At 41.1% G+C, this 21,909-nt stretch overlaps 1 protein-coding gene across 2 annotated transcripts in view; it reads right to left on the reverse strand.

The window, feature by feature from the left end:
* Lama3 (laminin subunit alpha 3) overlaps positions 1 to 21,909 on the reverse strand; it is a 216,352-nt gene that overhangs the window by 142,613 nt on the left and 51,830 nt on the right. For both annotated transcript variants that reach the window (XM_010638727.2, XM_010638728.2), the window contains exons 6-11: positions 19,438 to 19,529; positions 14,791 to 14,906; positions 13,764 to 13,882; positions 6,853 to 6,943; positions 4,785 to 4,916; positions 2,895 to 3,029 (exon numbers count right to left, since the gene is read on the reverse strand). In XM_010638727.2, the coding sequence (XP_010637029.1) occupies positions 2,895 to 3,029; positions 4,785 to 4,916; positions 6,853 to 6,943; positions 13,764 to 13,882; positions 14,791 to 14,906; positions 19,438 to 19,529 (685 nt within the window). The remainder of the gene's footprint in view (positions 1 to 2,894; positions 3,030 to 4,784; positions 4,917 to 6,852; positions 6,944 to 13,763; positions 13,883 to 14,790; positions 14,907 to 19,437; positions 19,530 to 21,909) is intronic.

Consider the following 21,909-nt stretch of genomic DNA (forward strand, 5'->3'; position numbering starts at 1 on the left):
CTCCACTCTGGTGCCAAGGGTTATCTTTCAAAAATCGTCAGCTGTTCCATATCACTTCTCAGTTTTAAGACCTTCAAAGATGACCCAATGCCTCTGGACATGACCCAGCATCCTCCACAAGTGTGACAGAGCACATTCTCCCAAGTCTTCCAGGCTGCCAGTGACCCACCAGCACCCTTCATGCAAATTAAGAAAAGCTGCCCCTTCCCTAAGATGATTTTCTATCACATGCTGTGAAACAATCATCACAGAGGAACAAATCTGCGATGTCATCCGTGGGGACAGCACCCTGAGATAAGGCATGGCTGTACCCTGGCTCCCCACCCAGAGATTTCCCTCCCTCTAGGTGACCTCTCCCTGAGCTTCCTCCCCACCCTGTGACTCAGCCCAGGGAACCCCCTGCCAGCCCTGTCCATCCCCGCGCCTTCTCTTTGCTCCTCTCTGCCTGGCTGACTGCTCTCTGTGCTCCAAACTTAGCCCAGAGTCTCCTCTCTGCTCTAGAGAAGCCTACTTAGCTTCCCCTTCCCCCTCCACCCAGCCTCTCCTACTTCCCTCAGTCTTTGCCTCTGGCCTTAGGGCTGGTGTCCTACATGACCCACTGTTCTTCCCAGCCACTGCTCTTAGCTCCTGCTGTCGTGTATCCCAAAATGGGGGCTCTCAGGGCCCAGCAACTACATGACAAGGCCTAGTACAGAAAAGGTACTTAAACAAAGTTCAACGACTAAAGAATATGCTACACAGTGCAGCTTGCACTTTTGCTCATTAAATACCATTCCTTAAGTTCTATCTTGTTGGCAGGTTCCAAACTAAGCCATCAGAATTTGCCTATCTCTAAGCCTTATCTGCCAGGGAGATGAAGTACCCCACTTGGGGAGGAGATCCCCAGGAAAGCTTTCCCCCAAGGCCATCCCCTGAACTGCTCAGGGTTCCCACTTGCTTAGTAAGTCCCCAGGCAAGGACAAGCAGCAACTCCTTACAAAGCCATTGGAGGGAATCCAAACCTTTTTGTGATCTTTGCCCAGAATCCTCCCTCCATAATAAAACAGGACAGCCCTGTCTTCAGGCCAAACGGGCTGCTCATAGGACCATCCCAGATCACTTCCATGTCCCTGATGAAGAAAGCACCTAGGCTCTCTCCAGCTGTTGCTTTTGCTGGTCACTGCTCTTGGAACTGGGAGGACTAGACGTGTCCCTCCAGAGAGTCTGCTCTGGGTATGTCATTTCCCAAAGGAACCCTTGAAGATGTGTCTAATAATAACTCTTGACCTGGAAAATTCTAATATTATCCAAGGTCATGAAATACAGTGAAAACCCTGAACACAGACAGATCTGCCAAACTCTTTTCATTTGTTCCAGCTCTTCAGTGCCTAGAATTAAGTAAAGTCATCCCTGGTACCTCCAGGATACCAGAATCCAAGAATGCTCTCAAGTCCCTTATATAAAAAGGCACAGTATTTGTAGTATTTGCACATGACCTGTACACATCCTCTCATACACTTTAAAACACGCTTAGTTTACTCAAAATACCTAATGCAATGTAAATGCTGTGTACGTAGTTGTTACAGTGCAGCACATAGGGAATGAAAAGAAGAATAAGTTCTGTACACCACCTCTAGTAGGACACTTTCTAAGAAATATTTTCTACCTGCAGTTACTTGGTCTGCAGATAGAGACTCTATGGATATAGCGGGCCAATTTCCTAGAATAGTGGTCTCAATCTTGGCTTCACATGGAAATCTGGCAAAATACCATTGCCTGCTGTGGGATTCTGATGTAATCCTGGGGGCCAAATTTGTTCCTGTTATAGTAAATAGCATTTTTCTGGAACACAGCCACATGAATTCATTCCCGTTTTGCCTGCGGTTGTAGCCACACTAAAACAGCTACTGAGGACAAGTGAGGTAAGGCCCATAAAGTCCAAATCTTTACCATCTGACCCTTCACAGTAAAGTCTGCTGACTACTAGAAAGGAATTTCTACTATCTCCATCTGCAGTTCTTCACAAGAAATCAGGATTATCTGGAAAACACAAGCCTGAGCTTCATCCTGGAAATCCAGATTAAGATCTCAGTTAACAGATAGGAGTCTATATTTTGAAAAAGCAGTGTTATGAAACAAGCCCCTGCCCCAGAATTGCAGTAGTTCAGGACCAGGAATCCTCAATAGGCCTTCAAGAATTAAAATTCTTGGGATGGGAGGGTGTTCAGTATTGTTCAGGGCTGAGTATCTCCTGGCAGTTTCCAAATTTGTGCCTCTAATATTCACTGCCCTGACTTAGAGGTCCCAAAATAGGTGCTTTTAAAATGTACTAATAGACCAAATTATAATGGGTATTCAAATTCACCAACAAACCTAACTGCACTAGGTGAAACTTCTTTTACAGCCTCCCTAACATTCTGTAACACACTTCTGAGTCTCCCTTCCAGCTCAATTAAATGTCTTTACCTGAAGTTACCACCAGTCTACCTGAGGAGAGGAAGAAATTGAATAATAATGGAATTACTGTAAACACACTAAAATACTCTGAGCATCCTTGTAGAAGAAAACCAGAGAGAGGTGTGTTGTAATCAGGACTCAAGTGTTAAGTTCTGTAATTTACTAACATTTCAAGAACTCTTTGCTGACTGCCATGGTGCTCACGGGGCACGACCTTTAGTGATATTTGAACCAAGCCCTGTTCAGGTTCCTTATTCAGCCAGTTCCACCGGAAAGGACAGGCCCGAGTGGAGAATGTGGATGGGAACCAGATCAGTTGGGTGACATCTACAAAGGGCCCCTGACAAACTCCAGGAAAGAGGACTTGAACTTGGGCTTGGCAACCCATACAGGAAGTCAGAAAAGAAAGTAGAACATAACACTTTCACTAATGTTAAACCAAAAAAGAAGTTACTTGCCTTTTTCTTTTCTAGTTGATGTATCTATTTCTTTTCTAGTTGATGTATCTTTTTCTTTTCTAGTTGATGTATCTTTTTCTTTTCTAGTTGATGTATCTTGTGGACTTGGAGTAGAAACTGGAAAAATGGGAATTCCTATAAAGTAATTTATTAAAAAAATGTTCAAATGGGAAGGAGAATAAGGCAGAGGGGAAGGGGGGAAGAGAATAGAAGAAAAAATAGAAACAAAGCTTTTGTAAATAAGGAAGGGAAAGAGAGTTGAAGGGAGGGGAGGGGAATGGAGAAAAAAAAGAATCAAGAAATATTATGTACAGGTAACAATTCCCTATGATAAGTGTGATCTATCTATCTATCTATCTATATCAAAAGTGTACAAACAAAATTAATTTGAAAAAATTTTTAAAGGCAGAGGATGGCTAAGGAGATTAAAGTAAAAGATTGAGTTGCTTTAAGCAGAAGGAAGGCTTGTCTCAGTGAAAGGTAATGTGTAGACAGTGAGCTAAGGAAGAACAATGTTTGCTGTCTTTTCAGTGTCTGATGATTGAAACCAGCTGGGTCAGAAATTCTGACTTAAGATTAAGGGACAGAAGGAGTGTTTTGTGCTCACAACAGCTAAGTCTCGCCTAAGCAGAAATGCACTTGGCTCTTTGGTTTTTAAGGTAAAACTGATTCTAGCTTTGAAAAAATACTTCTTTCATATATTTTTCTCTTAAATTTTGTTTATGTTATAAAACTGACCTAGTTTCTTCTTCTTTCTACTAAAATGGCAAGGGCAACGTGTGCTCAGCTCCGATTCAATAATCTCACACGTGAAGTTGATAAAGTCCTCATGTGCTGTTATGGTATTTGGGCTTCAGACATTGGTTTCTTTAAATATATTTTATCATATGAACTAGGACAAACTCCATAGTGAAAGTGGATGTTTGTTTGCTTATTTGTTTGTTTGGTTTTCGTGGTGTTTGGGATTGAACCCAAGGCCTTCACACTGAGCTGCATCCCCAGCCTTTTTTTTAAATTTTGAGAGAGGGACTTGCTAAGTCACTAAATGGCCCAGGCTGGGCTCAAACTTTCGATCCTCCTGCTTCAGCCTCCCAGAGTACTGGAATTATATAAATGTGATACTATTCTTGGACTCTGGGTACTATTTTAATAATTACTCCAGGCCAGCAGGTGCAAACTGGAACAAACAGAGTCACCTCATTCACAAGAGTCCTGCCCAGTGTTCCCACAGCTCCATACTTTTCCTGGGACTCCTCAGTAGCAGTCATGAGGTGGTGAGGGAGTTACCACACCTGATGTAGCAATGGGAAAAGGGATTCCTTTTGAGACCAAGTTTCTTTGTCTTAACCCAGAAGTACAGTTTTTAATTACTGCAGAAGAAAAAGAACCAATACTTTTGTCCCACTTTTCATAAGCTGCTTCATAGTCTATAGAATTTCAAACAAATGTATGCCTTGTCTCATAGTGGCACTAAGATGTTGTGGGTGTGTGAAGACAGTTCTAAATAGCTTGGCCTACTGTACAACAGGAGGAAAAAAATGTATTCTCCTTCACCCTATGTCATATACTATATGTATACAAAGACCTGAAAGCTCAAGACACTTCTTCTGGGTCTCTTAAGAAAAGTCACACATATGGATTACGAGTAATTTGAAATATCCAATATCTGACCTTTTGACCTACTAAGATGGCAGAGTCTATAGCACAACATAACAACATAGGGATAAATAAGACTATAAAATGTGCTTACATCCCAGGCCTTCGGGAATACTGAAGTAACTATTACTTCCCTGGTCCTACATCTCTCCCCCCGCTACATCCTCAGGTGTTAATGCACAGAGGCCAGTGACAGCAGAGAGGGCGGCCTCTCCCCTCGCAGCAGGTACTTACCAGAGCAAACCGGGAAGTTATGGTACCCAGCCGCACACTTCTCACAGTGGTCTCCTTGGAAATTCGGCTTGCAGCGACAGAGGCCAGAGCCCTGTTCACAGCCATCCGAATATTCAGCATCACATTGGCAAGCTAAAGAATCAAGAGTTTCCAAGGATCAGTCCTTCACTGCACTGCGTGGGGCAGAAGTGTATTTCCCGGCAGTGCTTCCCACTGGATCGGTGGTCCCCGGTTATCCTTGGAGAACACAGCCATTCCCCACTGCACCCTTGATTGTTGGTTCTCAGCAACTGAGCCTCCTGGGCCCATGAGCATCCTCACTGGGCTGCTCTCAAGAATGTCAGTGATGACAGTGAGACGCAAACTACTCATCTACAGGCCGCCACCAGAGAGCTGGGGGTGGGGGAGGGGATAGGCTGTCGCTACAGGCAGGTCTGTTAAGCGCAACCTTTCCTGACCACAAGCTAACCGGGCAAGTCCACCTTGGCCATTAGGACCTGTTATGATACTTTTGGACACAATGGCTAGACGTGCATAGCTGTCTGTAGACAGCCTAACAATGATGTAGACATCACCGCAATGTTAGATTGGAAAGGTACAGCTTGCTGAAAGCAGTGTTTGCAGCCAAACCTGACTGTCAGGCTTCCATTTCAAAGCAACATGGTTGGCGTACGAGAGGTTTGGCAATCCCAACTCTGTGGCTTCCCTTGGTCTGGCAGTGAGTGACCCTAGACAGGGAAAATACTGCCGTTGCTCATCTGGTCCATCTCCTTTGAGGAACTGGGAGAAAAGGCCTCTCCTGATGTCTTCCCTATAATCTGTTTACCGTTCTGTGTCCTAGTGATAGATACCAAGCTTCTATGCATCTCTGAACCACTTAATGAAGAGGAACAAAACTAGGAAAGCAATAAAGCAAGGTTCTGAACAGGTAGGATTATATTAACAACGCCCTGCTTTCCTTTGTGATGCCCACCCTTTGTGAGCACAAGACAAGCCACAAGCATACTTTGTAGGGTGATGAGAAAGAAGGAAGGAAGTGGAAATGCCTTTTAACAACTAAAAATGCCCTAGAGAGAAGCAAATGGTGTTATACATTCTTTGGGTTTTAATGTTCTCAAATGTTAAAATAGTAAGAATTCATTTGTGGGTTAGCACAGAGACCAACTTCAGAGCTAGATTTCTTTTCCAGCAGTGACAACCAGACAACATAAAATAAGCAGTGTTGCATAATTTCTAGCCAAATTGTGCTGCTTGTGTCATTGAAAGCTCTACAAGATTCGCCATCACTGCTATAGGTTATATGTGTAGAGTAAAGTCTATAATCTGGCCTAAGACTCATGGTTCCACAGGGGAAAATTATTGCCATAATAAATGTTTTGCTGCACAGTCATGCCAGACAAAGATTAATAATATCCTGGATCTACTAGTTAGTGGTTTTGTCATCCAGATTGAAGTATTTAGCTACTCAAACCCTTTGGTTTTCTTCCACTTTGGTCATAATGAAGTAAGATCTCTATGTAAGTAGGTAATGCCTTGCATATGGCAAAGGCTTGGTAGAACCACAGTAATATTAAATACTATGACTAGTACTAATCCATATGCACTCAACTATGTTGCTTTGATGCTAATTCTGACAGAAGTTGAAACTACTGGACCACAAAAACATATCAAGGGAACTAATATTTATGGCAACCTAGTATGAGACAGTCCAATGCTAATTTTGCGAGGGGCTTGGATATAATTCTATGTAATCTCATAAATTGTATTATAATTTCTATTTACCTATACAAAATCTGCTCAGAGGGTTTATGTAACTAGAGGTCAGACAGCTAGCAAGGAGCAGAACCAATAGTCTGAACACAGAGAAGATGAGGAGATTGTTCACCAGTTAGTACTGGGCCTGATGGCTTTTTTGGAGCAGTGCGTACAGTCTTAGGTACAAAAAGCTGATATGGGCCGGGGATTTAGCTCAGCGGTTTGGTGGCCTGCCTCGCAAGCGCAAGGACCTGAGTTCGATCCCCGGTACCACCAAAAACAAAACAAAACAAAAAGCTGATATGGAACTTACGGGTGCAGCCAAAGGTGTCATTAACTTGAACCCCATGGGGGCGGTAATAGCCCTTAGCACACTCCTCACAGTTCACACCTGCCGTGTTGTGCTAGAAAGAAACAAACAAAGTTTAGAAGGAATGATATTGGAGAAGTCCGGTGCTCTTTGTCTCATGCGACTCACTCAGCTAAATTCCATCATTTCCAGTTGTAAATTCAAAGAAACTAAAAACATAAGCATTGATCTTAACCTTGGCTTTCCAAGATGTGCCACAGGATCCTGGCTGAACACTGGCTCTGAAAATTTTTTTTTCATCATTAGAAGAGGAAATGATGAAAAGATTCATAAACTGGACACCTCAGGCTGTTTCCTCTACCAAACAATTTACTTTAATGAAGCCCTTGACATTTGAATAAGAAAAAACTCAAGAACTAGTTCCCATGGCTTCATTCAGAAGAAGTGATGAGTGAATAATAAAGCAACTGTAGTTTAGCTCAAGGGAGTAGAAAGGTCATGTGTGCATATATGTCTTCAGCAATTTTGGAAGAAATAGCACATATAGATCGTCATCTCTAGCCATTCTAATTTTAGCAGTGTTTTCATCACAAATCCATTTTCTGGACATTTCTATTATATGACTAGAAAATGTTAGCATAAGTCTCAGACACAGAGCTCATTTTAAAGTATGATACCAGGCATCTTCTTCTAGTTCTTGGTTAATCCTTGTAATTACCACAAAATCAAATTACCCAACATACACCACCAGTTTCCAAGAACTATACACCATGGATCTAGATTGACTCTGCCTCTTTCTAATTCGGAAATGATTCGGAGGACGGTGTTCTTTCTTTATGGAAAGTAAAGGCAAAAGGAAATTAACAAGAACAAAAATAACATACTCTGACCCACACAAAAGTCTGCACAAAGACACAGAGGGAAGAACAAAGATCCATTCTATGTCTTCTCCCCTGTTTCATGGGGTTTTATTAACAACAGACTTCTGTTTATAACACCCTTTGTCCTGTGGGCTAAAACCTGAATTCAGTTTAATACTGAGGTTAAAAACAATGACGGTCACTTCTCTGACTCAACATTTATACAAAATAGGGAACAGCTGTAGCCCACCCTTCCTTCCATCAAATGCCTATTAACCCTCCACTCTGTTGCTTGCTGCTGTGACTTATAATAGACAAAGGACACCAGATCAACCTGCCAAGTCTTTTCCAATTAGAAGAGAAAATAAGAAATGTTCTCTGAAGTGGGTAGTCCAAGCTTTCCCTTTTAGCACAAAACAACTACCACAAAGAAGTTATATTTTTAAGACACAAATGAGAGCAATGAAAGACCAAGAATGAACAACAGATTATTCTGCAGATGATTATAGCTTGCTTGAACTCTTCTGTGGTTCTCTTGGACCTACATGACCAGAAGGCCAGATGCACCGCTGTATCTATCCATGGGCACCATGGTCCTACTTGGACCATGACCAGGTCAAAACCCAAGGAAAGTGGTCATCCATAACTATATTGGGGGAAGCAGTCTTCATGAGAGGAGTGGGTGCCTGAAGTTGCATTTTCATGACTCTGTAAGATGAGAAATCTCAACTATCCAAACTAATGAGTGTAGTGCATGTTGATTGAAACCAGCAGCAGACACCCCCCCCCAGCCCATCCTTTGGCCCCAAAGAAGCCATCTAAGGAAGGTCACCTAGAATCAAGACCCTGTTTCTGATCAGTCTTAGATCTGAATTCCTCCAAGCAGAGCTTTGTGTAGGTAGTTTTTCATCTTCAGGCAGATCCTCCCATCTCTCTATTTCTGCCTTTCAATTCTTTGACCATAACTATAACTCTGCTTCTGGCTTCCATTTCTGTGACTCTCAAGCACGTGGAGAATACTGCATAGTCTGTCCACTGGCTACCCTGTCCCAGGAGGTCCTACAGTGGAGTTTCTTTACTAATTCCTAAGGGCCCCACCTGGTCTGTCCTTTGCTATCTTTCTGGCCTCATCCAACTTGACTCCTTTCCAGCCACACTGCTCCCCTCTACAGCCTTGCAGGTCCCTCTGCTTGTAATCTCAACTCCCCTATCACCACCACCACCACCACCACATGCCTGGCTCATTCCTTCACTTCTGTCAGGTTTTTACTTAGATGTCGTATCTTGGGAAATTTCCACACTAATTAAAATTTCTCCTATCTAAACAAATAGTTAAAATAGAAAACCAAACAAATAAAAATGAAATCAATCCTGCATGAGAATACAGCTATCTCTGATAACTGCTTTCCCTACAGAACAGTGACTGGCTCTCCGATTCTGGTTGCATGACTGCTCTCCATGGTTTGAATGTGTCCCCTCCAAAATATAAGTTTGGAAACTTAATGGCCAATGTTAACCACTGGTAAGTGGTGGGGACTTTAAGAGGAGATGAGGCCATCAGGACTATAATGTTCCCACTTCGCAGCCCCAATGCTGAGCTCATGGCAAGTAATTTATCGTTCTCCTCTTACAAGCATTACACAGGACTTGTTCTAGGATATGTATCCTCTACCAACAAACCCAAACTTGATCTTAAAGTTTTATTAACTTTGTTAACTTTATAACTCACCAAGCCAAGTGGCTCTGAAGTGTCCCTCTCCTCTCCCTTCCCAGTCAGCATTCTCATGATACATAGGGCAAGGTTTCCCCTCAAATGAAGAAGAGGCTGCTCCTAAGCATTAATACACATCCCATCCTTCCTTTCCATTAGAAGTGCCATTTTATCATGTGACATTTTAACATCAAAATGAATGTGTTTCAAGATTGTCTTTTAGGTTCCATTGCACTACTTATTCCTACATTGTCTATACTCAATATAGATTCGTGATAGGTTTGAAATATCAGAAGACCACTTTCCCTCATAATTGTTCATCTTTTCTAAATTATATATTCTTATTCTTTTATCAATAAGAACTTCAGAATCAGTCTGTGTCCTTCATAAAAGTCCTGTTGAAATCTTGATTGATTGCCCTGAATTTATAGGTGGGTTTCGCAGAAATAATGTACAGTATTAAGCCTGGAAACACACTGTGTAAGTCTTAATTTATTAATTTCAATGAAGTTTTATAGATTTGGCTACAGATTCCTCCATCAATTGCTCTGTTGCCTCTTGGAACACCTCTAAACCATCCCAGCGTTCACAGCTGTGTGTTCTTTCGTGTATATGTTTTTGCTTTCTATCTTCTTGGAATCTCTTGAAATTCCTGGTTTGTTGATAACACACTTTCTTCCTAATTTTCACATTATTACAGATTCTGGGAGGAGGGCATATTGTGCTTTTTAAAATATCTTCTCTGTCAAGTTGTAGGATTTGTTGCAGTGGAGAAGGTGGCCATATGTGCTCCATCTGCTTCTCGATCCACTTGTTAGTTTATGTAGTGTATGTGTGTGACAGAGACAAACAATTTGGAAACAGTGAGATGCAAACAAGGAGGGAGCAAGTTTAAGACTTAGATCCAAACTTATGCTTTTATGGAAGACACGAATTGTGTTAGTTGATGGAGATAAAATATCTTTTTGCATTATCTCAAACAATATGGGTTATATTCATTCTTAAAAATTATACCAATGTTCATCAAAGGGAAAGAAACCAAAATATTGTGCTGCTGAAAATTTTTCATTGCTCTTTTCCCTCAACATTTTACAGTGGTACCTTAGTTCATGAACTTAATTTGCCCCACAATTCTAGAAAATATGGCCACATTTGTGTGCATGCAGGACAGATGAACATGATTGTGTTTGTCTTCTGATACAGTTTGCAAACAAAAACAAAATTCTGCCAAATGCTTCTGTTTGTAAACCAAATCGTTTGCAGTCAAAAGTGTTTGTGAACCAAGGTTCCACTGTATTTTTTTTTAATTTCTGATTTTACAAGTCAACCCTTATACACCAACCACAAGGTGTTTTCCATTAACGTTTCACTTTATCACATAAGTATCCAACGTAAGTATCCATCTATCCATTCCCCTATCCACCCATGAATCCATCTTATTTTCTATGCATTTTAGAATGAGTTATAGAAAAGAGTCACTTTCCCCTAGGTATTTCATACTGGATTTGATTAAATGGAGTTCAACATGTGTTCAGTTTTTGTTCTTTGACTGTAAATACAAAAACCACAGAGCTATTAATTGTACATTCACTCAGTTAAGAAAAATCCATATAATGTGAGAGTCAGCTCTTATGTAGATACAGAGCAATACCACCACATAAGAAACTTCCCCATGTCCCTTCGCTGTCAACCCCATTACCATCTTCTCAGAGTCAACCACAATTCTGATTTTTTCCACTATTGATTAGTGTTGTGTTTCAGAATTCCATTAAAATGGCTCTCACACAACACATGCTTTTTTGTGCTGACTTTCACTTGACATAATGCTTTTAGGATTCTTAGATGTTAGTGCGTACATCAGTAGCTTCATCCTCTCTATTGCTCCTTAGCTTTCTGCTGCAAGAATACCCCAGGATTTGTTCCTCCACTCTACTACTGATGAGCACCTAGACTATTTCCAGTTTAGAACTACCTAGAGAAGCTGTTAAGTGCCTAGGAGTAAATCTGTCATGGGACAGATGTATGTTTAGTATTATATCAGAATCCTGTCCCAAAGGGGCTGTACCATTTTGTATTCACACCTACCATCTATGGTAGGCATGGCTGCTCTACACCCTCATCAAAATTTGGTGCCTTTTTTAATAATTGTCATCCTAGTGACTAAATAGTACTATCCATTGTAATTTTGATTTGTGATTCTCTAATGAGTAAGGATATTAAGCATTACTTATTGGCTATTTACATACTTACTTTTGTGAAGTGGCTGTTTAAATCTTTTGGAAGTTCTAGGGAGTTATTTTTGTTTTTATACCTGATGTGTGAGAGTTCTTTATATATCTTGGATGCAATCAGTTATCAGATTTATTTTTTTAATATCTTCTCCCTGTCTTCAGCTTGCCTATTCACTTCCTCAATATTGTCTTTCATGAGCAGGCATTTTTAATTTTGATGAAGAAGTTTAATTGTTCATTTTTCATTGTTATTGCTATACATGACCTAAGAAAACTTTCTCATTCTCTGAATCAGAAGAATATTTTTCTGTATTTTTCTCTAAAGCTTTAGTTTAACTTATGATCCACGATTCATACCAGTTTGAATTTTATGAGATTTGAGAAAGGATGAACAATGATCCTTTTTCACATAAAATCTAATTTTTCCAGGCACATTTGTTGAGAGAGCTTTCCCCTCATTGGACTGTTTTGGTACTACTATCAAAAATCAAATATCCCCAGAAGTGTGGGTCTGTCCTCTGCCCCTACTCTGTTACTTTATGTCAACATCTCATTGTCTTGATTACTGTAGCCTTATAGTTAGTCTTGGAGTAAAATAATATAAATCTTCCAGCTTTTTATTTTATTTAAATCTATTTTAAAAGATACAGAAAAGCATAAAAATTGTGTATAGCTATGGAGTACAATGTAATGGTTCCATACATACATACATTTCATAATTATTAAATCAGGGTAGACATACTCTAACGCTTTGAACATGAATCATTTCTTTGTGATGACGGTAACTACTCCAGATGATTTCGGATACTGTGAGCAATTTACATACCTATACATACTTCTGAGTCTGTTTGTCAACTCCTACCCAAAGCCTTCATTACATCTTTGGATCAACTTGAGGAGAACTGACGCCTTAACAATACTGAACCGTTCAATACATAAACATGGTTATCCATTATTCCCTCCTTTCCATTTAGATCTTTCTCAATTTCTCTCAGTATTGTTTTATAACTTTAGTACTATATAAAGGTCCTGTACACCCTTGCTATGTTTATTCCTAAGGGTTTTTTTTATATTTTAAAATTGAATTTTTACTTCATTTTCTTATTGTTCCCTGCTACTACTACATAATATTCCAATTCATTTTTATATATTATCCTCGTATCTTGCAATCTTCCTAAATTCACTTATTAGTTCTAGGCATCATTCTGTATATGCTTTAGGGTTTTCTATATAAATAATCTTGCTACCTGAAAATAGTCAATTTTGCTTCTTTCTCTTCACTTCTTTTTCATACCTTATCACAATGGTTAAGAACTCTAAACCGAGCGTAGTGGTGCATGCCTGTAATCCCAGCACTCAGAGGCTGAGACAGGAGGAATGCTGTGAGTTCGAGACCAGCTTGGGCTACATAGTGAGTTCCAGGTCAGTCTCAACTACCCTGTCTCAAAAAACCAAAAAAAAAAGAACAACTCTAGATTAGTGTCTACCAGAAGTGGTAAGGAATAAACATCCTCGTCTTGTTACAATATTCAGAACAAAAGAATTTAACATGTTACCACTAATGTGATGCTAGTTGTTGGATTTTAATAACTGTCCTTCATCAAACTGCAGCAGTACACTTCGCCTAGTTTGCCAGGAATCAGTGAACCCAGCTGTTCTAGAAGAGGTGAATAATGAGAGCTTCATACTCAGTATTTTGACAGACACCATGAACCAATCATGATGCACTTCCTCAATGTATCTAGACTCACAATCTGCCTGAACCAGAATTCAAGGTCAGTACTGAAGCCCATGCCTATTTGCTCCTCCTACCGTAGAGCCTTCCCACCACATGACGCACATGATGGCTAGTAGCCAGGAACTCTCCTCTCCATTTAGGCAAAGACTGACGTGAAACACAAACTCAAAGGAGTTTAGAGAATCAAATCTCCATCCACTTTGTATGGTCCCTAAATTACATCCAGCTAACAAGACCGTTTATGGCCAAAAGTGGAGAAACAGTCTCAGAAAATACTCTTAATTGCTCCTTATTCTTTTGACATCATTTTGAGAGCAGGGCTTACAGAATGCCCGTGCCCTATTAAATCCACTTTGATTTAACTTGTTCCTCACCTGACAATTGATGCAGACCCCTCCACCTTCATAGATGCCCTGGGTGTTCAAGCTTTTATGCTGGTCTTCAACATCTGGATTGTAGGAACAGTCTGAGGCATGACCATGGCAATTGCAGGCTGAAAAAAAGCATACCAGATCAACATTCTAAACTCCCAGATGGTATTACTGCTCACTGAACAATAGTAAAGTCCTTTCTGGAATACCAGGGCCAGTCTTGGAGAAGAATTTTAGGGATCTTTACACAATGACCAATATATAACATTATATTGTGTATAGCTCTTTCCATTTGATATTAAATGCAAATGGTTCCTCTTTTGTGAAAAGTTAAGATATGCAATTATAACAAAATGACAATTAGACTTCATGCACAAAGACTATTACTATTACCGATATCACTATTATTAATACTAATTGAGCTCATACTGTGAGCTCACATACTCACATGCTGTGAAAAGTGTTTTGCACACATTATCACACAATCTGCTCAGTAACTCTCTAAAGTGAGTAACAGTATTTCACAGCCCAGACAGAAAAACTGAGTCTCAAAGGGGGTTGTTTCCTTAACAGTGGCCCTGAAGAACAAGGGTAGAAATGCTGGCAATTTTATTTTAGTATATTGTTGTAACTGCTCTACTTTTTTTTTTTTTTTTTTTTTTTTTTTTTGGTACCGGGGATCAAACTTTGGCACTTGTGCTTGCAAGGCAGGTGGCAGAACCACTAAGCTAAACCCCCGGCCCCTGTTCTGCTTTGTTACTAGTGCTTGTTATCCCTTTCCATGTCAGTTTATAAATCCAATTTTATGACAGGTGTGTATATATAGGAAAATATGACATATACAAGATTCAGTACTACAATCCTTGGTTCTAGGGCATCTGGGCGCTTACCCCAAGAATAAGGGAGGACTCCTACACACTATCAGACGCAAGTCCTAAAGCTGACATGAGCCAGCCTCTTCACAGGTTTGGAAAAACATGGCATCATTCTCAGGTAGAGAAGAGAGAAACCAATGCCACCCAGCACCCACCTTCACACTCATTGTTCTGATGTGATGTCCCTGGCTTCCAGGGCTTCTGATTGAACCCAGGACAGCAGATATTGCAAGTCTGCCCGCAAGTGTTGTGCTGGCATTCACATTGGAACCTGGGTGTGTAGGCAAAGCATATTGCAGTGATTGAAAAGTTTTGGTTAAGATCAGTTGTCCCTGTGTGCCAGAGTAACATGCAAATACAGTCAAGGGCTCATCCATGCAGCATTCACTAGGTAATTATGATAACAAACCATTTTGTGTATATGATTTCAAGCCCTCCATATCCTGCTTATCTCCATTTCTTATCTCCATTGATGGTGAAACTAAAATGCAGAGGTAGCACACTTGCCACAAGTCAAGAAGTGATAAAGGGAGAGCCAGATTTCAAATCTAAGTTTGACTCTGTAGCCCCCCCCACTCTCTCTTCTCTATCACATTATGTTACAATAGATGAGCCAATGCACAAGTGAGCGCTAAGGTTCCTGGGAGGTGTTCAGTATCACGGGTTTACCAGTGTCTGGATTAGTCCTGGAGAAAGGTCTGCTTATGTTTCCTACTTTCAACTTGTGGTCATGCACAGAGATTTTCTGGTCAAGTTTCAGCTACCATAAAGACATCAGAGCTCTCTGCTCCATCGCAGGGCCAAAAGCTGAGATCACTTGGCAAAGCAAAGGTGTAAAAATCTGAAAATCTTGCATTTGTCTTAACATTGTTCTATTTTAAAATGAAATGGCTGTTGCTTTGGTATTGGGTTGGAACTCGAGCTTTGAGTTTCCACTAGTCTATATGGGCAAGAGGGTTCCAAGCAGTTGTCTAAGAAGCTCCTGGCAGGGCTGTGAGATCCCCTCAGCTCTCCTTCCAGGCGAGGTGGGATGGCACAAATTCAGTCACACTCTTATGAGCAGGGGTCATCTCACTCCTTGAGCAGCTGCCCTTGAAGGGCATGGACATATCCTAGCTGGCAGCACACAGCAGCTGGAGTGCAAATGGGCTCTGTCAGGGAAGCAACTCAGCTCACTGCCAATGAAATACTTGGCATATGCTGGGCTGAATGAATATTTAGGGACCATCGCTTGAAGAACATTCGGTCCATCTATCCTCAGAGGGAAATTTCAACTGAGCACAGTATCAGAGAGAGAGAGAGAGAAAGATGAGTACCGTCTGAGTCATGCTGTCATTGCTCTTCCTAAATACCTCTCAGTCTAGGCTAAAGGTTATTCAGAACATCTGTCCTTGTGCCTGCTATAACAATATTATGAAACATATTATTTAGTAGAGAATCCTTTTCATAATGACCTCTCTGCCCACCTCCCAGAGAACATTCTTATCCAGTCCCAATATCTATAACCTGTTTCTCCTAAGCTATTGACTGATTAGTTTTTAGGTTCCAATCATTGTGAAATATGAAACATCAATCAAAACTACATTGAGATTCCATCGTACCCCAGTCCCAATGACTATCATCAAGAATATGAAAAACAATAACTGCTGGTGAAGACGCAGGGCAAAGGAACCCTTCTGCACTGCCAGGGGAATGTAAGTCAGTACAGCCACCATGGAAATCAGTATGGAGGTTCCTTAAGAACCAAAAAATAGTTGCCATTTGATCCCACTGTGCCACTCCTCGATATGTTCCTGAAGCAATTAAAGTCAGCATTCTACAGGGACCCCTGCACATCCATGTGCACTGTGGTGCAATCGCAATAGCCACAATATGGAACCAGCCTAGAGAACAATCACTAGTTGAATGGAAAAAGAAGGTGTAGTGTATACACCCAGTAGAATAATATCCAGCCAAAAATGAAATTCTGTCATTTGCAAGAAAATAGATGGATCTGGAGACCATCATGTTGAGGAAAATAAGTCAGAACAGAAACACAATATTGCAATTTCTCCCTAATATGCAGAATCTATAAAGGATGACAAGAAAGCAGAAGTGAAATTGTTATTAGACAAGAGGAAGGAAATAAGGGGGAGGGGAGGGAATGAAAGGGCAGACAATGGAGAGAATGGGTACGAGTAAAATATATTATACACATTGAACCTCCCCCCAAAATGTGAAATCAGCAGGAAGAAGGAAGGTGAGGGAAGTGATGAGGGGAGCTGAAAATTGTCAAACTATGATATCCATGTATAGTCTGCCAAAATGAAACACACTAATCTGCATAATCAATATAAAAACAAGGAAAACAAAATAAATATGAAAGCAAGTAGCTTTCCCTTTTAAATTGGCTACTAGGAAGCTCAGAATTAAATGTGTGATCCATCTCTCCAACCATCAAAGTCAGTATGGTATACATGCTTGGTTAAAGCCTTCTGCCTGATTAGCAACTAACTTAGTGACTACCCAGCCTTGGCTCCCTCCACTAAGTCACTGAATCCCCTTAAGAATACTGTAAGAGGACCGGGTATTTAGCTCAGTGACACTGCGCTTGCCTTGCAAGCACAAGGCTCTGAGTTCGATCCCTGGTACTCAGGGGGAAAAAAAAAAAGAGAATACTGGGGGCTGGGAATTTGGCTCAGTGGTTCTGCCACCTGCCTTGCAAGCGTAAGAGCGCGAGTTTGATCCCTGGCACAAAATGAAAAAGAGAGAAAGAGAAAATACTGTAAGATTTTTCTCTTGTTCCTAGGTGTAGATTTCATCAGCACTTACTCAAGGTCAGTCTGTTGGGCAGGAGAAAACCAGTAGACAAAGGAACTCAAAGTAGTCACACTGGAGTGGACTAGCAAACTGAGTTTTTCACCAAGGCACAGGAAGATGACCTCTCTATTTGCACATACTGGGAGATATTTAATACCCAGGACAAAAGGTGCCCAGGTCTGTCAGGGTCAACAGGGCTTGGCAGCCCTTCTAAGGGGGGAAGCTGAGTCCTTCTCCAATGGCTTCCATTCCTGTCCCACATGGCACCATTTTGTTTCTCCAAGTCAGGACTTATTTGCTTTAGTACTGTAGAGCCCTACCCTCCAGAAGGGAACACGGTGAAGACAGGACAGTTGCTAATGAGCAAGCCCTTGCTGACAGCACATCAGTCACTGGGTGGACAAACACCCTCAGAGATACTCTCTCATCACCATGGCAACATTTGGATGGATAAATACACAAATACAGACAATGAAATACTATTGAGCCTTAAAAGGGAAGGAAATTGCTCAACATGGATGAACCTTGAAGACACTATGCTAAGTGAATTAACCAAAAGAGACACTGTAAGTTCCCACTTCTTTGATTTCTCTCACATCACCACATTACCACAAACCAAAAGAGGCACTGAGCTTGGTGGCGCCTGGCAGGTATGGGCGAATGGTTGTTTGATTGGGATGGAACTGCAGTTTTGCAAGATGAAAAGACTTCTAGATTTTGCTTTCACAACACTTGTGATTGTACCCAACACCACTTAAAATGGTCAAAATGAAAAACTTGGTAATGTGCATTTTACTGCAATTAAAAAATATATTTTAAAAGAATTTGAAAATCTATAACCCTCCCATCTCATTAAACCAGGGGTGATAAATAAATTTTACTTTTCTTGCCAAACTTAATCAGTGATTAATGGCTTGTCTTGTAACATCAGATAAGTCACAAAAGGAGGCTTGAATTATGTCATTTGCATCTAGGACCGGCTCTATTCATGATGGTTCACAGCGGGAAAAAGTGATGACCTTCACCTTAATCTGAACGGATAGAACACACTAACAACTGGGAAGCACCATCCAACTATGCTGCCACAGGAACAGCAGAAAAAGAACGTCATAAAAATGACAACAGAGCTCACCCTGGCCTGCCCAGAAGCCTCATTCTAGGGAAATCCAATCACTGTCAGCCTTCTGGGACCAATGACATCAAACACTGGGTATGACTTATGTGTTTAGGATATTTGAATAACTTCTTTATAATAAATGTTCACAATTCATGATTGTTCCATATTTACTCTGCTTTCACCCCTCATTAAGTACTTTTTATATGGGTACTTTTAGCACCCCCAAAAGCATCTAAAGGAAATACATTTATTACCTTTCACAATTCTTTTAAATCACTCAAGTATAATTTGAACTAGAGAAAAGCATTATTTAAACATTTGCAAACACCATCCTTACATAGATGATTTAGAAACAGATTTTCATTGTTGAATTCCTCTATGTAGGAAAAATTTAACCAGGGCTGAAATACATTTTATTATCTAGCTTATCATGTCTTGAATGGTAGTGACACTGGTTTTCTGTTTGCATGAGAATATGTTCATAGTGGGTCAGACCCAGGGTGTGCTCTTATCTTCTGTGCCTATTCCACCTTGAGGTAGAAAACATCAAACATGGCAGACCCCACAACCAAATAAATGGAAAATCAAATTGCAGGGGACAAAATGATTAGCGGCTGCCTGGGACATCTGCTTCACTTAGGGGTGGTGGCTGTCTCCCATATCATCCATGGAGTGCTGTGATTGATTAATCACCATGGACCTACTGAGGATCTGCAGAAGGAAACAGAGGGCTACAGGAGGAGAGGTGTGCATACATCATTTTTGTTGACCCTGAAACATTCTGGTTGAGGGCAGGAGACTACAAATATTTAATGGTATGCAAACATCCACTGAAATAATTAGACTTATTCACAACAAGACTGGAAAAGCTGCACAATGTACATACCGTTTTTGGGGATTGTTTCTGTGGCACTCTTCAGCATGGCCATTGCAAAAACACCATGCACCAATGCTGATATCCATTACACTGTAGAAATACTACACAACAAAAAATGGAACAGACCAGTTTTATTAAACAGCAACATGATCATCTCTCACTCATCTTTAAGCCACATCAGCATTGACTCAGCTTCTGTTTTATTCTATATTCTTGGACCAATTCTGAACATGACACAAAAAGGAGCCTTAGGTAACCTGTCTTATAAAATGCACTCTTCAATCACACTTAATTTCAAAGAACTTCTAAATTTGTTCCTTTTTTTAAAATCAGGGATCGAACTCAGGACCTTGTGCTTGCAAGGCAGGCAGTGGAACCACTGAGCTAAATCCCCAGCCTAATTTGTCCATTTTCAAAAGAACCAATTGCTTTAAATGCATGGAGGAAAATTTTCTTCAAGAAGAATCATACTGATAGCTGGAAAAGAGATTAAATGCTTCCAAGTTTGTTGGTCTGTTTGTAAATCTGGATTTTAGAAACTGAAAATATTTATTTTCCAAAAATAAATTCTGTACCAAAAATTGTGCAACCTACCATCCTAGGATGCAGGAAGGGAAAGAACATTTATAAAGATGGACCACCAGTTGTTGGCAGTTGTTAAAACTTTGCTAGTTTAGGGTCAAAAGGCCAAAATTGAGGAACTCATCTCCAGCAAGGCCAGACAGAGCCAGCTTTCAGCTGTGCAAATATGCACAGACCACCTCAGTGCCAAGGTACCTCTTCAGGGTGCTGGAGGCCTCTCCGCCAGCAACAGCAGGTGGTCCCCACCTTCCCAGATTTGGCAGGAGAAGCACAGTACAGGGAGAAGTGTAAAGAGAATGAAACAATCCTTCCCTCTGAGCCATGCTGCAGGTGAGAATACCTATCAGCAAGGATGTCTTTGAATTCCTAAGGACAAGGAGGTGTCTGTATTTGTCTTGTTGTTGAGTGCAGTCATCTAGGGAGCCCTACTCATTTGAAGTTGGGGTTCCCTAATTAAATATTGCTCAAGTGTCAAAGCTTCCTGGCAACACTTGGCTTAGTCCAAACCATTAACAACCCCTCTGGCAACACTAAAGTCAGGGTTACCAGTGCTTTTGGTGACAAGTTAACACCCAGAGGCTATGCTGTCAGCCACAGAAGTTTTTCTTTCCATGTGTGTTCAGGGTGCAACAGAGAAAGAAGCACTGGATCAGCAGCACACAGGGCTATGCGACAGGATGGCTGGCACTGAACTCCTCCTCCGTTGCAGAAGCCGCTTAGGCTGGAGAGTTCAGGATTATATATGGGGTACTCTCCATAAAGATTACTTGATGGAAAGTCTATGTCTACCTAAGTGGAAAGATAGACAATGTAGACAAGAGCACAAATCTGGCAACCATCAAGTAGACAATTTATGGGGGGAAAAACAGTGGCAAGCTAGAACATAGCTGTAGTTGACCAGCAATACCACCTGTCTGTCTGTCTATCTTTGGCTCCAACTCACTATCTACATGGTGGTTCAGAGAGAACCATGCAGCAGTAAATGGGGGAAGACTTATCACCTATACCCAGAATGCCTGGCTTTTCTGCAAAATGTTCAAAACAAAATATATTCTGTCCTTTTCGCTCCCCAGCTCTTTGCTATTACCTACATGAGAAACCAACTCTAGAAGGTGCACTGGACTCTCCAATTCACCCTTCCAGGCAGGGCCTGCCTTCTGCCCTGAAGCTGAACTCTCTGGGCTATAATCATGGCTCCCTGGTTTTCTGTTGGCTTTGGCCAAGAGGAGGGGCCTGCTGGAGATCAGAGGGTGAGAGAAGAGTGATAGCTGGGCACTTGTTCTGCAGTGCCCCCTGTGGCCCAGAGGCAGAGCTACTGTCTGTCCTGACACCTGGGAATGAGACATGTCCAGGGTGGGCATCTAACACCATAGGGAGCACTAGAGCTCACTGGTATCTACCTTCTCCTCTACATCAGTTAGGTTCACTGCTCAGCCTACTACGCCTACATGGGCTGTAATGTGACCACTTCTACTGTGACCAGTGGCAGTAGATCTTCTCCACACTCACTCTTCCCACATTTGCAGACCTGAGATCCTCCAGAAAAGAAAGAGCCTGGTTCCTTGATTGACTACATGTTTCCAGTCTCACCTGCTGACCTACCCTGGACTTTGACATGAGCAAAAAACAAACTTCTATTTCATTAAGCTTCTGAGATTTGGGGACTGTTGAATGCAGTAGGAGTTAGACCATGTAGACAAACACCAGGCTGACTGTAAGCTTTTGCCTTTCATCTTTCAATGCAATAAATTTTCTTCAAACAGCCAGATTCCTAATTACATCTAATATTTCAGACAAGAATAACCCCCATGCCTCCATCACTAATGGCCATAAAGGTCACTTAAAAGAGTTTGAGGCAATTAATTTATAAGCAAAAAAAAAAAAAAAAAAAAAAAAAAC

Source organism: Fukomys damarensis, unplaced genomic scaffold, assembly GCF_012274545.1.
Source record: "Fukomys damarensis isolate Sample0158 unplaced genomic scaffold, DMR_v1.0_HiC HiC_scaffold_30, whole genome shotgun sequence".
Lineage (NCBI taxonomy): Eukaryota > Metazoa > Chordata > Mammalia > Rodentia > Bathyergidae > Fukomys > Fukomys damarensis.